Raw genomic sequence first — 18,031 nt, forward strand, 5'->3', positions numbered from 1 at the left:
TGCACCTGGAAAGGGATCCTCGGTGTCCTGCTCCCAGGCTGCTCCAGGCTGCTCTGCTTCCTGTCACCTGTCGGCATGTGCCCCAGGAGCAGCGCTGGCTTTGTGGGGGAGGGCCCTGGGTTACTTAGCAGCCCCTCAACGTTCTGAGTGTAAGGTGACTCACTGAGGTTTCAGGGACCTGTAGGTCTTTCCTGTTGAGGGACTTTCTGCCCTCCTTTGGCCCGGTATGAGCTGTTCAGGAGATGAAGGAAGGCGCAATGCCCACCTCTTCTCTGGTCCAGGGATGTCTTTCCCTGGTGCTATTGCTATTGTGGACTCTGTGTGAGAAGAGGACGGTCCAGAGTAGCAGTCTGCCACTCCCCCGTGGCTTTGTTTCACAGGATTTCTCTCTTTTTCCTTCTCTTTCCCGGGGATTAAACCCAGTGGTACTTGCCCACTGAGACACATCCCCAGCCCTTTCTATTTTTTATTTTGAGACAGGTCTCTCGGAGTTGCTTAGGGCTTCTCTAAGTTGCTGAGGCTGGCTTTGAACTGTGATCCTCCTGCCTCAGCCTCCCGAGTCGCTGGGATGACAGGCACCACTGCCATGTCTACCTTTCTTTCTTTTTGCTTTTTGAATTATACCAAATTCAGCTTATTCTTTTCTGCTCTGGAAGTTCAGTTTTATATTTTCACCACAACATCCCTCTGACTCTCAGGAAAATAAACATGAATAAATCTGTTTTCTTTTCCTTTTTCTGTCCTATGGAGCTTTTACTCTACTGTGGCACTTAGAAACTGTCATTAGTAATTGAGGCACAGTCAAAGAATTCAATAATACAATACCTGTGGTGAAACAATCAATCAATATAGAATTACAGCTCAAATCTTCTCTGAAATGAAAAAACAAGGCCCATATAAGTAGCCAGTTTTAATTTAATCACTAGAACCTGCTTCAGGCATATCAATGAAAAAAAAATCCTCCAAAGCAAACCTGAAATAGGAGAAATGTGTTGGAGCCCCTTTTCCTGTGGAGAGTGTGCACTGCTTTCTAGAATAAGCAAGTCAGGTGCTCCAGCATACTTTAAATATCGACTTTTGTATTTTATTTATTTTTTTAAGACTGGATTTAAACTTTTGATATAAAACAGACTTTTAATTTCCCGTTTTTCAAAGATAATATTGAAAGGTCACTCAAGCTTTTAAAGTTTTAAGAAATGACTCATGGTACTACCAGTGTCTTGTGGGCTTCAAAATCAAATTTCCGGTCAGCACTGTGCATTTTGATTTGGCAAACACATACTCTTTTTATGTGTTGTAATGGAACTTATTATGAAAATCTTTTTATGACCATGTTTGACTTGGTAGGTCTTCAGAACACTCTATTTAATAGATAAAAAGAACATTGTATGCTTTAATGAAATATTCTGAATGTTTGTGTCCATTTTAAGACAAACCTTTGGCTAAGACTCATAAAATATGAAGCTTTTCTTCTTATTGCTTTCAGACTCATCTAACAATTTGTATAATCCTGTATATTTGCCATTTACTATGTTTACCTTTTCCTAATTTGTAAAGGTGCCCACAGTCAGACAAGTGAATATTCTCAAGTGGGTGACATTGTTCCCCAGAAACAGCACAGGATTAAGAAGTGCCATGTGCCAAACAGCTGCCCCTCCTACCCATGGAGACAGTGGAGACTTCTGAGCCCAGAGAGACAGGGCAGAGCTTTTGCCTGTGGGCCCCTGTGGCTGAGCTGTCTGAAGGAGTGTGCATGCCTTGGGGAGATGCAGCCCAACCTCTGGATGGGGCCTGGTTCCAGGGGCCTGTGGATCTGGCCTGGTGGGGCTCCAGACCTGATGCAGAGGACCCCTGGAAACGCACTTGCTGCAGACTCTCCCAGATTCTCCTGAGGCCCAACCAAGAGCAAAGTGAATTCCAGTCTCATTTCTGACTAGTTTAAAATTTTCAGCTGGGACTCAGAAATGACTTTCAAGAAATATTTACTGAACACCTACTATGTGTTTCAAGGTCATCCAACTCCAGATTCCTCCAAACTTTGTGTTTTATTTATCAATTCATTTCCCCATACAGAAGTCCGGTATAATCTGTGGCAAGTCAAAGAGATTGAAACAGTCATTGCTACCCTTAAACTTCTTAGAAAGATTCATTTATTCTATTCTTTAAACTCTTCAAATGTTCTATTATATTTTTTTCATAATACTCTTTTTTTTTTCTATTTTTTAGTCTTAAATGACAATCTGTTTAGGAATGTTGTGTTTCAAGGCTCTCTCCAATCCTGAAGAAACAGTAAACATTTCTGTGGGTTGTGTGTCAATGCTTTAAGAACATCAATTAGGAACAAAAAATGGTGTCCAAGGAAAGACCTCTGCATTGGAAAATCACAGAAAAATCACCCCAGGAAATGAATAGAAGGCTCTGGGCTTGTGCTGACGGGTGCACGGGCTTCAGACACTGTGTCAGGTGATTCAGAGCCACAGTTTAGGATCTCCGGTCCCAAGCCTTTGGCGGCGATCATCAGTAGGTCTGGGGATTTTCAAACCAGGGAGAACTCAGGAGAGCGTGTCCTGAAAGTGCAAGAACTTCCCTCAGGGCCGGGAACTCCAGAAAGTCCTTTTGGAGGGTGCCTGCCGCTGTGTCAAGGCCCGGGTCCTGTCGCCTCGGAAGAGGAGCAGGAAGCCCTCCCGGAAGGGGGTGCGGTTCTGGGGAGCAAGGTCAGCCCCCGACAGGACAAAGGCGGCTCGGCCTGCGCCTGGGCTGGGCTCACCCGCTCCGCTCGCCCGCGGCGGCTCGGCCGGCTCCGGTCCGCACCCGCCTCGGGCCAATCAGCGCCCGGCGCCGGCCCGCGCCCCCCACCCGGCCCCGGCCCCGGCCCGGCCCTGCACCCGGCCCGCGTCCCCCGCGTCCCCCGCGTCCCCCGCGTCCCGGGCCGCGCAGGGCGGCGCGAGGAGGGGCCGGGCCGCGGGGGATCCTGGAATCGGCGGGAGGTGGGGATTCTGGGAGGAAGGCTCCATTTCCTCCTTCCCGCCGGCCTCTCCCCGCCACCCGCACCCCAAATTTCGACGTGTCGCTTCCCGGGCGCTGGCGCCGCGGCGGCGCGAGGCCCGCGGGGAGGATGCTGGGCATGTACGTGCCGGACAGGTTCTCCCTGAAGTCCTCCCGCGTGCAGGACGGCATGGGGCTCTACACGGCCCGCAGAGTGAGCAAGGTGGGTGCCGCGGCCCGCGCCCCTGCCCCGCCACGTAGGGCCCGCGGCGAGCGGTGCTGCGCGCGCACGGCCCGCACGGCCTCCGGCCCCGCGCCGCCGCCCCGGCCCGCCCGGCCCGCTCCGCTCGGTGCCCGGGCGTTGGGCGCCCTCGCAGCCCACGCAGGCCCGACCGCGGCCGGGCGCCTCGCCTCCCCGTGCGCGCTGCGGCTTCTGGGGGGCGCCCGCTCATCCGTCAGCCTTGGCTTTTTCTTTGCCTCTTTGAAATTTTCTCGGGTTTGGAGCTTTTCTTGCAGAAATTTTGAGGCGCGAGATGAGGGCACGCGCTGTGCACTGTCCACCCGAGAACGGGCTGGAGAGGTGGGGTGGTGGGAGCAAAGGCCGGGGAAGGGGTCTCTGGTCTCTGGAGTTGGAGTTCCAACCCCACGACGCCGGGACGTGTGCCAGGTCCTTTCACGGATCTGGAATCGCCGGCGCATGGCGAGGCCCGCAGGTAACCAGAGCCCCTCCTGCGGGATACCTGTGCCAGGGCCCACGCTGGGTAGTTACCTCCATCAGTTCACTTCGCTGGCGCCACACTCCTCTGAGATCAGCTTCCATCTCCATTTAAGAGGCGAGAAAACGGAAATTCTTACATTTCTTGCTCAGTTAATGACTTAAGTCTGAAGCTCAAGTTCTTTCTGGAATATGTGTTGCTTCTTATGGAACCACGGGAACGTTATGAACCCCTATCCCTGCCACCTTTTCAGCCCTTCCTCCCACCCCCTCCTGTTGTTTGCAGATGTTTCCAAAGATGGAGAAATGCAGGTTTGGGCAGGAGGGTCCCAGGATGTGCCCAGAGACACCAGCGTCCTATCATTGAGTGACCTTTCCCCAGCTCTGACCTGAGAGCAGGTGAATGGAGAAAGAGTGACCCTTCCCAACACTTCCTACAAGCCCTCCAGGGCAATGCTGGAAAAAAATCCACCGGAATACACTGTTTGGAATGGGAATTTGGGAGAATGCGTAAATGTGAAAAACAGAGGAAAATACTTTATTTGAATTAAAGGTGTAGTGAATGAATGTTGTGAATGGCCAGATGTTACAATACAGTTAGAAGCGTCCATACCCAAGGGCAGCCATGCAGAATGCCTTCTCTCTACAGAGTTGAAGTGCTTTTTTCATTTCATTCTCACAGGATGTGAAAAATTCCCAAATGGACTTTCTTTCTTTTTTTCTTAAGGTCTCTGGCATAAAAGTAATTACCCCCTAAAATTAAGCATAGTTTTTAAAGACTATTTAATGTTATGAATAGTAAGACACCAAAGTTTCAAAGACTAGACTTATAATTCTTGGGTTTTGTTTTTTAATACTATTTAAAGTTTAGAAACAGCTGGCCAATGCACTATCTTTTGGTAGTTTTATCAATTTCAACCATTTTTTTTGTACTTGGTTATTTGGAAGTACTTAATTATTTTGGGGCAAGAGGGCAAACAATTTCTGAAGTGGTCTTTTATTATTGTAGCATAACTGTTGCATTAGTGGAAGCTTATCTTTTCCTGGCTAGTGTAATTTTAATATATAAAACAGAGACTTCTGTAGAGATTGCAGATTGAATACTTATCTATACTTTAAAGAATATGCAGATTTTTGCACTAAATCCAAACAACGATTGACAGAGTTTAGTTGTGATCCTAAGATGTTTTCTCACAAGGTCATAGACTATTCACAGGTGCCAGAAATGACCTTAAAGTCAGCTTCAGCTCTACCTGCTGAAGTCCAACGGCATGCCTGGCCCTGGAGAGCAGATTTCAGCTGAGCCACGCGACTAGAGTGAATGTCAGCAAGGCACCCTTACCTGTTGGTGCTTAGTCTCCCAATTTTTAAATATTTCCCAAGTTACCCTAGGTCTAGGTGACTATAAATCAAGAGGTCTGGGAAGATAGATTGACAGTGGTGTTAAGCACCTATTTCATAGTTTCATGTTCTCCATTCTAAACAAATTTCCTAATATGCTACTTCAGCTATCTGTGTTGGAAATTCCAGATGCCTTATCACACTTTTATTACATGTATATGGGTATAACACTCCTGTTTTACAGAACCATTACAATTCAAGCCATCTGGTGATTTCAAATGCAGAATTGAATCCAGACTGAGCTTGGGGAATCTTGCTGGAGACTCCACCCATGACACTCACCAGGTGGATCTGGGATTCCCTTTCCAGAGTGCCTTGATTCTTCTCTAGAGTCATCCCTTTCTGGGCGGGGTCTCGGGAGCTGGTCCTGCAGCTGATCACCTAATTCCCTTGCTCTATAATGGTCCTAATGGAATTTACTTGGCAGTTACCTTTTTTTTTTTTTTTTTTTTTGCAGACCTGTTGCTTCTATTTTTTTTAATGTAAATTCCATGTAGTGGCAATAAGATAAGGAGTCTATTGGAAACCCTTTGAGTAGAAAAAAGCCTGAATTTATTCACAGTCTTACAGGTTGCCATTTGCTAATGATGATGATGACAATGATAATAGTAGCAATAGTAGTAGTAATAATAATAATAATACAATGGGTGCTTTTCACATGCCCGTGGGAGACCTTGTTTTAAGTGTCTGCCCTGTGACTTCATGAGCACACCTTTATGCTTTCATAAAGATGTGATATTTTAGGTTGCAAAGCACTAAATTAATGTTAGCTGCTCAAAATTGGTCTTGCCAGTATATACAGGAACAAAAGTTAAACAGATACCTTGCTCCTGACTTTCCTCATGGCCATTTTCTCTTGCTGGCCCATAGGAGTGAGTGATGGGCAATGCTGTTTGACATTGGGCTTGTGTCCCAGCAGGGAAGGGTAATTACAAGGTTCCTTCCAGATGTCAGATCTAGTGATCTTAAGGAAAGAACCCAGGTGGGGAAATACTGCGACCAGCTTTCCTTCCCTTTGGATTACTTTAGTCTGCAGGTTTTCATTCACATGTGGCCATGATTCTGCCAGACAGAGGGCTTTGCAGGGAGATGGTTTTACTGTGTGCAGAGGTAGACTGGGACATGGTGGTAAGCAGCTAAAATGGGAGGGTTACCCAGACAACAAGGGCCTGTGTGAGGTTAAATGAAGGGCTGGAGTACGGAGGGTGGCCTCCTCCTGGGTTGACCTCAGAGGTGACAACAGGAGCTGACCAGTGGTAGCACTCCTGGAGAAGGGAAGTTCAGAGGGCTTGGACTCAGTAGTCCTGGGGACAGTCTGACCAGTGCTGTAATGAGGTCATGTGTGCCTGGGAGAGGAGAGCCGCGGACATTGCAGGAACCAGCCGCAGGTGCAGGGCAGATCCCCTGGGCTGCAGGAGGCTTGTCAGGTTGCTGAGCATTTTCCTGCACATGCCTTGTGTCCTTCAACTCTTCCATTAGCTTGTAGGAACTGTTAGCAAGCCCACTCCCAGAGGGGACCTGAGGCAGAGGGCCAGGGAGCATGACACTATGTGGTGGCCCTCTGACTTTGATCTCAGGGAGTTGGTTGGATGAGAAGCTGTGCTGCTCCTTGGTCAGAATAGAGCTGAATGGCTTGTAGGCAGAGTGTTGGAAGTGCGGTTGAAGACCCGGCAGACCCCAGAGTTGCTGAAACATCCCCACTGGGATGTGCCTGCACAGAGGAGCCCGTGGTGCCTGGTACTGCCGTATGCACGCACAGGTTTTGAATTCGAGGTTCTGTTTACTCAGGGCTGGCACATATTGTCTCATTGTGTCATAAAGTGGTCTTAAGTGGTTGATGATTGTCTCCACTTTGCAGGTAAGAAACTTGCTCATTTATAACCTCTTGACCACATGTGGCAGTTTTCCTTAATTTTGATCTTTTAACATTTTTCTTGGGGCTGGGAATGTGGCTCAGGCGGTAGCGCGCTCGTCTGGCATGCGTGTGGTCCAGGTTTGATCCTCAGCACCACATACCAACAAAGATGTTGTGTCCGCCAAGAACTAAAAAATAAATATTAAAAATTCTCTCTCTCTCTCTCTCCTCTCTCACTCTCTCTTAAAATTTTTTTTTCTCTCCTTTCTAAGCCTTTCTTCATTAAGGTGCTAAAACCTTGTCTGCTCTTCAGAGAGATATTTTCTTTTACAGAAAATAACTTGCCTACCCTTAACATAGTGGAGCTATTTGGCAGTTAGATTGGGATTTTTAAAAGGAAATACAAAATAAAATAAAGCTGAAGCAAAAAGGAAGTAATTTATAAATGAAATAAAATGTGTCTGCACTTGATTTCTGGTCCCCTAATTGCAGTAAAGGCATGAAGAGATTGCTAAGGCCCAGGTCTCACAGGGTGCACTCCGGCCTGTTGAGTTGGCCCCCAGGGCCACTTCTCCCCACACTGCTCAGTACCTTTGCCTAAGAGCTCCTGATGGCACCCAGCATCCAGTGCTGCAAGGCCATCTTCATTGCTCTCGGCCCTCTTCACTCATGAATCCACGTTCCAGTTTGAACTCTCCTGATGCCCTAGATCTTGTCCACAGCTGTTTTTCAGGACAAAGGCTATTGACAGTCCTGGGGTATGAGTTTCCTCTGACTGCTGTGGCAAATCATCACAAACTTTGTGGCTTAAAACAACACAATTTATTATCTTACGCATCTGGAGCCAAACATCTAAACAGGGTGGGGTCACGGGGTCCTGGGAGACTCTGAGGGAGGCTCCACTCCCTGCTCTTGGTGGTTGGTCAGGGTGCCACGTTCCTGGGCTCCAGGCTCCACACTGTTCCTGGGCTCTGCCGTGGGTGGCACAGTTCCTTCCTGGACTCTGCCTTCCCTGTGAGTGAGTGTGCTCAGGTGATGCAGAATAACCTCCCCAGGTCGAGATTGGCAGTCAGAGGGCAAGGTGATTCTGGGGGTCAGGGTGTGGATTTCCTGCCCCTCACAGTTTCAAGTCTGATTCCTTCTGGCCCAGATTACCTGGGGCACTGTGATGCCTTCCTGGGTGGGTGTGTCTGCCAGGTTGGCCTCCCTGCAGGGAGACCTCAGTGGGTGGTTCCATAAGGTGGAGGAGAAGGTGTGCCTAAGGGCAGCAGAGTAGACAGGAATGGATTTGGATGGGGTGTCCCACAGCACTGCGCCACAGACCCTCGCGGTTTTGCAGGTGAGACGGCTGCAGCCCGAGGTCTGCAAATCCTGTGGCATCTACTGCCTCTGGGCTCCTCGTCACCGTCACCCTTGGTGCCAACTTTCTGTCTCACTAACAGGCAGACCCTGGTGTTTTCACGAGGTAAAACCTCAAGTAAGAAGTACCTGGAGTAAAGGCTGGATGCTCAGTTTGTGAAAATATAATGAGGCTGAAGAAAAAAAGTTGAACTTCAGGTTAGAAAAATAAGGGAAAAAAATGTGAAAAGAAAAGTGAGTGAAAGCAGGCAGAGGAAATGCCACCAGATACAAGCCACAGACAGCCCGGGAAGGCAGGTTTGCCTCAGGTGTCTTGATCAGGTCTCTTATAGTTTGGATGTGAGGTGTCCCCCAAAAGCTCATGTGTGAGGCAGTGTGAGAGGGTTCAGAGGAGAAATGATTGGTTCTAAGAGTCCTAACCCAGCCAGTGAGCTAGTCACCTGGTAGTAGGTACTGAGGTGGGGTGTGGCTGGAGGAGGCGGGGATTGGGGTGTGTCTTGGGGGTATCTATTTGTATCTGGTGAGCGCCTCTCTGTCTGCTTCCTGACCACCTGTGAGCTGCTTCCCTCCACCACACTTCTGAGACCTGAGGAATGGAGCCAGGTTCTTATGGACTGAGACCTCTGAAACCATAAGCCTGCAAATAAACTTTTCCTCCCTTAAAATTGTTCTTGTTGGGTCTTTTAGTTACAGCAGCAAAAACGCTGACTACAACAAGGTCAGAGGTGACTCTCTTAAGGAGACAGTGGCTTTGTCCCGGGGCCCACATTCTGGCCCAAATTTGGATGTTGGTTTACACTTCCTGGAGGCGCCATGGAGGAGGAGTGATTGCCGTCGGCCTGCAGGAATCCCCTCGTCCTGTTCCCATGGTGACTCAGTGGCCTGTGTTTCCTGCTTTTAACATGGATTGCAAATGGACACTAGTTTCTGAAGCTGGTGTTTTCTCACTTTCTTTCTCTGACGTTCCTATGAAGTTAGGGACTTGCCAGTGTGTTTCAGTCACACTCTTGTCTCCTTGATTGGCAAGTTGTTCCAAACGTGGTCTGTGGGCTCTTTCTCACCACCTACCTCAGGAGCTGGAAGGGATCTTAGAGCCAGCCAGGCCAAGCCCCTGCTTATGGATGAGGAAACACTCAGACTGCTCGTGACATTGTAAAGCAGCACTGCCTCTTGACAGTGGAGCAAGGACTAGCATCCAGCCACCCCAAGCCCTGTTAGTGCCTTCTCTGTGACTCGAGAGGAGCCTGCAGGAACCTTGCTCAAGCCAGGGAGGGAGAGTGTCCCACAGTGTGGCAATCAGACACTGCTGCTTGTCAAAGTCATGTCGAGGTCAGTGGGCAGCCAGGTGAGTGGATTGATTACCCTTAGTTCAGAAGCAGTCTGAGTAGCTACAGAGAGGCACCCTGCAGTCTGGCATTGGGGGGCCTGGCCCAGGCCTCGGCCTCCTGCAGGCTGGTTTGTGCAGGTGGACTTTGTCTTGAGTCGTGTTGTGCTGCAGGTGTGCAGTTCTGGAAGGTTGGAATTCGTTGCCAACATAGGAATGTAGAGATTCCATACATGAGTCTGAGTCATAGACTCCTCCAGGAACGGTGCAGGCAGTGGGCACCTTTGGGCCACACTGTGCCACCCTGACGTTTGGTTGGAGTGAAGAGCTCTCGATAGGCACACCCTTTCCCACTCAACTGGCTGTGTTCCAGTGTCTGGTGCTTGCGCTGGGATCCGCACCCGCTACCTTCCTGTGGCAGCTTCGAGGTACCTGAGTGAGGGCTGACCCTGGAGGCCATCAGAAGCCAGGAACTTAGAAGCTTTCTCACAAAGGAACCCCACACCGAAGGTGAGCCCTGAGACACAGGCCTGGCTGGATGGCTGGAATGTGGCCGGCCGGGGTCTTCCTGCTGGGGGTAGGAGCTTGGGCAGTGTGGCCTTGGGTGCATCCAGGGATGATGGAGGAGGCTGGAGGACGTTCAGGGTGGCTGGAAGGGGGATTTTCCCCATCATGAAGGGTGACCCCATACCAGAGTCTGGGGTGGACCTCTCCTGAGTCCCCAGGAGAGCCTTGACTTCGAGGGCTATCGGCAGTTCATTTGATTCAACTGACAGAAAAAATAGTCACAAGCATGTGGCCCAGTGCCCCATTCTCCTCTCCTGAATGTCACCAGCGAGGCCGATGAGGCTCGTGCTTACGTTAGTCTCTGTGGAAGTGCAGGATCGTGATCTTGACCCTAAGAAAGTGCTGTCATTATACCAGCCCAGCGGGCATAGTCAGAGTGCGTGGGCAGCGGTGCCCAGCCTCAGGCAGAGGCCTCTGTGAGCGCGGGCTTCGTGGGTGTGGGAGCCCATCTCTAGGTCCCATCTTCAGGTGAGACATGGCTACTTCTCAACCCTTGGGGCCATGTGTCTGTCCCAGAGGTGATGTGAGGCCCTGTTAGCCTGAACTGCAGTGAGGACAGGAGGCCCCTGTCCTCTAAATTCCCTTCAGTATCCTGAAAAAAGTAGCCAGCGGTCTCCGCTTCTGGGATATCTGTTTGGGTTCCTGACGAGAATCGAAGTCGTGGTTGAAGACTCCCCTGGTATTTCCAGGTCCTGGGATCACGGTGTCCTCCCGTCTGACTCTGGGCTCTCTTTCCTTGGGGCTGGTTTGTTGTTTCTTGATTTCTTTAAGCTTTGCAATGTGCCCTTGCTCATCCTAGGGTATGGGTTTTCTGTTGCTCTTTGGGTCATTCATGTTCCTTGAAGCTCTGTGCTGATGGCTTATCCCTAGGAGCATGTGGCAGAGGTCCCCCGAGCCTGGGGAAGTGCTCTGTTGGGAGATGGAGGCAGACAACAGGCTCCGTCTTTTCCCACCCACTCCTTCTGTCTCCACAGTCTCTGCTTGCTCCCTGGAGACAATCAGTGTCACCTGTCCATGGGAGTAGGCCTCTGCATACTTGGGGGTCTCACCAGGGTGCGTGGCAGAGGGTGGCTTCCGCACCCCACTGTCTGGTCTGGACCCCAAAGCCTAGCGATCTCTGTTTGAAACACGTCCTGTGATGCTCCTGCCGTGGGTTTGCACACAGTGCACACTTTGAGAAACCCGGTTGTAACAAGTGCCCGTGTGGCAGTTTGAAGATTGGCAGGCGAAGCTGAACTTTATTTATGAACAGCCGTCCTCTGAGAAAGGCAAGCCTGCTTCTTTCTTGTGCAAAGTAGGGTTGAATTTATGACTTTTATGGAAACCAGGTGGGTTTCTGCCTGGTGGGCCTGTCTCTCACTCAAGTCGGCAAACTGGGAGCTTCTGGTTTCAGGCCCACTTGCCTCGGGCTGTGGACGGCCTGGAGTGGCTCCTGCCTCCTCAAATCTGAGTTTGGCAGTTTAACCCTTTTATGTTGGCACCTGTGTGTGGAGTCTGATTTCTAGGCTAACAAGGAGATTAAGTTGGGCTTTGCATATGTAAATACTTCATGTTTTGTAAATTAGTTAATATTTTAAAATATCTTAATGCTAGAGTAAAGATTTGAGGAAGAAGACTTCCAGATGATGGAAGGGGGTTGGTTTTTGTAACTTGATGATTGAGCTGATCCGTTTCTGTGTGCCTGTTGCTCCTTAGGGTGAGAAGTTTGGGCCCTTTGCTGGGGAGAAGAGGATGCCAGAAGACCTGGATGAGAACATGGACTGCAGGCTGATGTGGGAGGTGCGTAGCAGGGCCCTCTGTGAACCACGAAATGTGATTGTAAGTCCACACGAGTGGGTGCTGATTTTCACTTGAGTATCTAAGTGTATATGCATCTTAGTTTTGACATTTAGCATTTAATAAAATTAGACTGCTGAGATATTGGACTCCTAGAGTTCTGGAATGGATAGCTCATCACTGAAGCAGCCTGTGGGGATGTGTGCAAGGGCCTGTCGCCAGGGAGTTTCCCTCTGCTTTGGCAGGCCAGCTGCGTCTGTGGCTGCTCCTTTCTGGGTATTAGAAGGGCCTGAGGAGACGAGCAGGGAGGCAAAGGGGCAGAGACAGCTGCAACAAAAATTCGGAAAACTGGGCCCCAAGAATTATATCTGATGGTTTTTATGAGGAGACCACAGGAGAGGGGATGTGTAGGTGGGAATGTGAGAGGCGGGACCTGGAGTGGAGATCTCCACGTGGAAAGGCTCTCAGGCTGTGGCGTCTGTGCCTGGTCTCCGGAGCAGACCAGGAGCAACCAGGAGGTGTTTTATGTGTGTCATGCAAGATGGTGTCTCCGCAGCTATTGGGTGGCCAGTCTGGAGTCCTGCAGGCAGAGAGGAGTGGAGGCTGCCATCTTCAGGCAGAAGTGCCTTTGGAAGCCATCGGTTTGGTCTCAAGCCTGGCTGCTTGGCCCAGAGACACACCCATCGTGGAGGCTGTCTCCCGTCTCAGAGTCCACCCACTGTTGCGGTTACTCACACCCTGAAGTCCCTGCGCAGCAAAGGCTGGATTTGCATTAGCTTAGCTGTAGCTTTAGCAGAGTCAACACACAAATCATGAGAGTGTGTGGCCTCTAAGCAAAATACACTTATAACCATCACCTGTGTTGCTGCCCAGGGTCAGGTGGGAGTGCCCAGAGGATTCTGAGAAGGTTCTGTAGTGCGAGTGATGGAGATGGGAATTACTAACACTCTCTACCCTATAATTTAAGTGGGAAATGTTGTAGATACTGCTTTAATTTAGCATGCTGTTTTAATAGTTTACTTTTACAAATCTAAAAATACTTTTAATGGCTTTCACTGTTCTTCTGTAAGGTCTTAATTTTCTCAGCAGTTAATTCTCTTGCCCTGAAGGTTTTCAGAAGTCAAATGTTTATGTGACAAAAGATAACCGAACAAGTCTCAAATGATGAAAATGGCGATATTTAACAGGTCGTTGGTGGCTTTTGGTATCTGCTTTAGGTCTGAAAATCCTGGTGTGGCAGGTTCCTGGTTTGCACAGCTGGTGTCGAGGCAGAGCTCATCAGGTAATGAGGTGACCTTTATTTGGAAAGGGAAGCTTGCAGATGGGAGACTCCAGGCCTCTGCATGGCTGGTGCTGGTGTGGCAGTGGCTGGCAGCTTGGCACCCTGTGTCTATGGCTCCTCACCATCTCTGCCTGAGGACTGTGTTTTCACATTGGTTTTACCGGTTGGTTTGATCATGTCTGTGTTCAGGGATGTTAAATTCGAGGAACGACCTTTCCATTGTATTTACTTCGTGCTGACACTGTGAGCGAGTGCTGTGTACTTCTTGCACAGTCTGGAAGGCTGGACGGGCACCGGCTGCCCCTCCAAGCCTACTCCCTGCTCTCAGGAGTGCCACAGTGCTGGCCCCTTGTTCAGGTGCCCTCGGGCCCTCCTGCAGCTCCTCCCTGGGCTGGCCTTCAGGTCCTTGCTGGCCCCTTGCACAGGTCCCACCCCTTGCCCTCCTGCCGCTCCTCCCTGGGGGTCATCAGCCACCCTCTGCAGCAGCAGCTGTCCTGCAGGGGGGATGAAGACTGCTCTGGTGCTGTGTTCTCTGTGGGAATGTCCAAAGCACTTGGCACCTTTGACAGTTGGGTTTAGTCCGGTCCCTTAGGACCTGCTACTTCTGAAAAGCCTGTGAGGACATGGCTCACCACAGTGCAGCTCCAGGTGGGAGGTCAAGCCCCCAGTGCTGTGGCTGTGGATGACGGAGGAGGAGTGGCAACGTGTCTGGAGACCCTGTTGCGGGACAGTGCACGGCGTTGCCCCTTCTCCATCATCCTGGCACTTCGCTTGTGGTGCCAGTAGTCTTGGTGGACATGGCCAGGAGCCCCAGTGGTCTTGGTGGACACGGTCGAGGCCTCCCACAGCGCTGCTCTGATGCGGGCTCCCTTCCTTCCCTGAGAGGCCAGTTCTTACCAAAGAAGCACCAGGTGGGAGTGGCCTCCTATGGTGAGCCCTGGGGCCATGGCCAGTATCCTGGGGTCAGATCACGGGAGCGCTGGGGTGTGTGCCAGCGGCTGCCCCCCTCCCCAGTGCAGCTTGGGACCCGCTACAGTTGCTCAGTCTGCTGTCCTGGCCACCAGGATCAGAGCTTGGCGTCTTGGGACTCAGTCTTGTCTACCCTGAGCACTTCTTGGTAGCCTCCCCTCTTGACTTTTTATTTAGCATCAAGTGAGTTAGCAGAGGAGTTCTGGGTTTCTCAGCCCGTAGGCCAGCAGTGAAGCTGGAGGTTGGGAGCCAGCATGTGGCCGTCCTGCTGCCACCCGTGTCACCAGCACAGCGTGGCTGTGCCGGGGCTCTGCTGTGCTCCCAGCTCCCTTCCACCTGAACTTTACCAGGCGCTTGGGCCTTAGGTACATTTCTCTCACCCTCTACTCGCTCACACTCACACGCAGGACCAAACTCCACCCGCGTGCCGTTGCCCAAACTCTCCCTGGTACTTTGGTTTAAATCTCCAAGTCTTTCACCCTCCACAGAATTTTCCTGGATCTTCCAGCCCCAGTTTCAGTCACTGGCACGGGCCTCCAGGTCGTGGCCTGGAGGGTGCCGGGGGCCTGCGTGTCTTCCTGCCCCTATTCCGCTCGTCTCTCGGGTGTTCTGAAGTGGGGGCCGGGCGTCCTGCTCTGATGCGGGGCTCCCCTTCCCTCCCGGCGTGGTGCTCTGGCACTTCCTGAAGAGGGGTGGGCAGATGCCAGCCTGGGAGCTCTCCAGACGACACTGACTTTCCACTGGAGTCCCTGCGGTTCCTCTGAGATCACGAAGGTCCCAGCCGGGTCCCCCTCTCTCCCTCCCACTCACAGTGGGTCCTCTTTGCCTCAGTCCTTAAAGGGCTCAGCAGATGCTGGTGGGTGCTTAGTGTGTGGCTGGCGCCCACAGAGCACTTGCCATGTCCGAGGGCGCCGGTGGCCCCTCCGTGGGCACAGTTCTTACTGGTTAGGCAGCAAAGGACTCATTGCAGATCACAGAAAACCACATGAAAACTGAAGTTTCAGGTACAATGTCCACATTCTGGGTGGATTTTATAGGGAAAACGTCTCTCACTTAGATTCAGGTTGATTCCTCGTATTGCGTCATGTACAACTTATGTAGATGTTTCTGAAACACCAGGAGCTCCAGGAGAATTCTCATAACAGCTTAGTCTTGCTGTTCCTGAGGCCATGCTCTTGTACCCAGAGGAGCACGGTGGGGGACTCGAGGCTGTGGGAGCACCAGCTTTTCCTGCGTGAGCCTGACATGGGCATGTGTAAGGTTCACATTTGCTAGTTCTCCTAAATCTAAACCCTGGAGACTCAGGGAGGAAAACCACTTTTTAAGTCTGAGGCAGTGGAATTATCAGGGCCACCAGTCTCCATGGTCTAACAGATAGCTGCATATTATAAAGAGTAGCCTGTCCAATGGTCTCAGTTTCATTTGTTTCTATTAGCAGAAAAGAATTTGTACTTGTGGATGAATAATGTGTTTTCAAAACCTAACTATCAAATACCTAATTATGAGAGTCCCGGGTGTTGTTATGTAAATTATCAATCTCCTGCAGTTACAGTAGGTTATTATTTCAGAAGGCTTCCACATGCCAGGTGAGCGGGCCCCTGTCTGTAGCTGATGAGTTTTGGAATCCCTTGGTGTCAATTAAAATGCACTCAGCTGGTTCCTGCAAGTCCTTCCCAGCCCTGGTCCCTGCTGCACTTTCCCACTGGTGACAGTCCCTGATTAGTGACCCTCTCTCTCAGTGGCTCATCCCATGAAGAACAGGTAGGACACAGATGGAGAGGAAAGCATCCACTTTTCATGGCTGTACAAAGACTCTTAATACATGGTTCCAGAAAATCTGGGCTGGAGTCTGTGACAGACCCAGGTCAGCGTGTGGACCTCTCTGCTTCTTCAATCTTGGTCTCTCTGCCACCTGTGGTGGTCCCCAGAGTGGGTTTTGAATATGTCAACCCATCTGCATGGGGAACTACGGCAGAGTGCCTGGATCAGAGGGTGGCAGGGAGCCTGGAGAGAGGCCACCAGGCAGCATGGACCTGCTCCCAGGCTAGGGCTGTGTCCCAGGGGCTGATGAATAGTGACCACAAGAAGTGCCTGGCCCAGGGACTGTCAGGGTCTCAGCACCAAGCTGAAGGAGGAGCCATGGAGAGGGACTGAGGCACATTTATTCTAGTTTATTCCTTCCATGGGATGAAGCAAGGCAGCATGAAGGGGCAGGGTGGTCACTGGGAACTCCTAGTCAGAGTCCTTTTCTTATTCTTAACAAGTGATGAGCTTGTTTGAAATTCCTCATTAAACAAACAAAGACAGAGCCCAACCCAACCCAGCAAACAAAACCCAGGGTGGGAAGCAGCAGCAGGAGGAGGAAGGCTGAATTGAGAATCACAGTTTTTTTTCCTGGGGTCCTAGTCAGCCTTTTCACTGAGTCTGAGAGGCTGGACATCTGAGCTCAGCCTGGGTGAAGGGTCAGCCCTGGAGGGAGGAGAAACAGGACAGCTGTGGAGATCTTGTAGGGCTGCACCAAGGACCTAGGCACATTGCTGGCTCCTCCTCAAGGCGTTTGTAGAATTACCTGGCAAAGGCTGGGAGTTCAAGCCGTGCTCTTCTGAGGGGCAGATGTTCTGCTCTCTCTCTCTCTCTCTCTCTCTCTCTCTCTCTCTCTCTCTTCGTACTGGGGATTGAACCCTGGAGCACTCTCTGAACCCTCTGCCACTGAGCCACATCACCAGCCCTATGTTTTATATTTTATTTAGAGACAGGGTCTCACTGAGTTGCTTAGCACCTTGCTTTTGCTGAGGCTGGCTTTGAACTCACGATCCTCCTGCCTCAGCCTCCCAAGTCACTGGGATTACAGGTGTGCACCACTGTGCCCAATGTGCTGTCTCATCTTGCTGAGAAGAGAGCCTTGCTGCAGACCACACTGCAGTGAACTGGAAGCACTGTGGGCTGGAAGGGTGTCCGCCCAGGCAGCCTGCGTCCAACCACCAATGCAGCTCAGCTTTGAGTCCGCTCCCTCCCTGATGGGCATTAGGAGAGTAGCTTTCACCCTCTGGAAGAGACATCGGAACCTACTTTGTAGAAATAAAGCTGGATCCTGTAAAGTTTTGTAATATGCAATGTCTAGCATTTAATAAAAAATGACTAAATTCTAAGAGATAGGACCATGTGACTAAAACCAAGAGAAAAACTCAGTAATGGAAACTGACTTAAAGATGATTCAAATATTGATTGGAAAAAGGGTGATTAAAATAATCCTGATCAACATGTTTCATCATGTGAAAGAGAAGATGGAATGCTGAAGTGTTTTATTGAAAAAAATTAAGCTGTATAAACAGCAAATAGATATTGTAGAACAGAAAAATAAACTGAAATTGAGAATTTGATATTTGAATTAGATAGAAGATATGATATAGCAAGAGACAGGATTAATGAAGAAGAAAAGAAGTTCATAGGAAATGTTTAAAATGAAGCCCAAAGACTAAAGTAAAGTAGATACTTGTGAAAGTATGTAGAATGGATGTTTGTACACATCTGTAGACACAGGATAGTAATGTCAGGGCCTTTTAGTGTTAGAAAGGGAAGAAAGAACAGACGGGCAGAAGCAATCGTGTTGATACAGTGGCTGGGGACTTGCTAGGACCATTATGACAAGTTGAAGTTTGGTTAACCTTAACAAGGGTCCATATAATTAAAACCACACCTAGGTAGATTTTTGTGAAGCTATTGAAAACAGCCAGGAAACTAAAAAGCAGAGAGACATTATCTATAAGAAAGCAATAGTAAGATTGGCAGCTGGCTTTT

The 18,031-nt window shown here is 50.1% G+C and overlaps 1 protein-coding gene across 1 annotated transcript in view; it reads left to right on the forward strand.

Moving 5' to 3' along the window:
• Positions 1-2,667: 2,667 nt before the first annotated feature.
• The window catches only part of PRDM5 (PR/SET domain 5), a 137,955-nt gene continuing 122,591 nt past the window's right edge, over positions 2,668-18,031 (forward strand). The window contains exons 1-2 of the mRNA XM_081304142.1: positions 2,668-3,208; positions 11,902-11,985. Of these exons, the coding sequence (XP_081160268.1) occupies positions 3,116-3,208; positions 11,902-11,985 (177 nt within the window). The 5' untranslated portion in view covers positions 2,668-3,115. The remainder of the gene's footprint in view (positions 3,209-11,901; positions 11,986-18,031) is intronic.

This window comes from Spermophilus citellus (genome assembly GCF_964194105.1).
Source record: "Spermophilus citellus genome assembly, chromosome: 8".
NCBI classification, from domain to species: domain Eukaryota; kingdom Metazoa; phylum Chordata; class Mammalia; order Rodentia; family Sciuridae; genus Spermophilus; species Spermophilus citellus.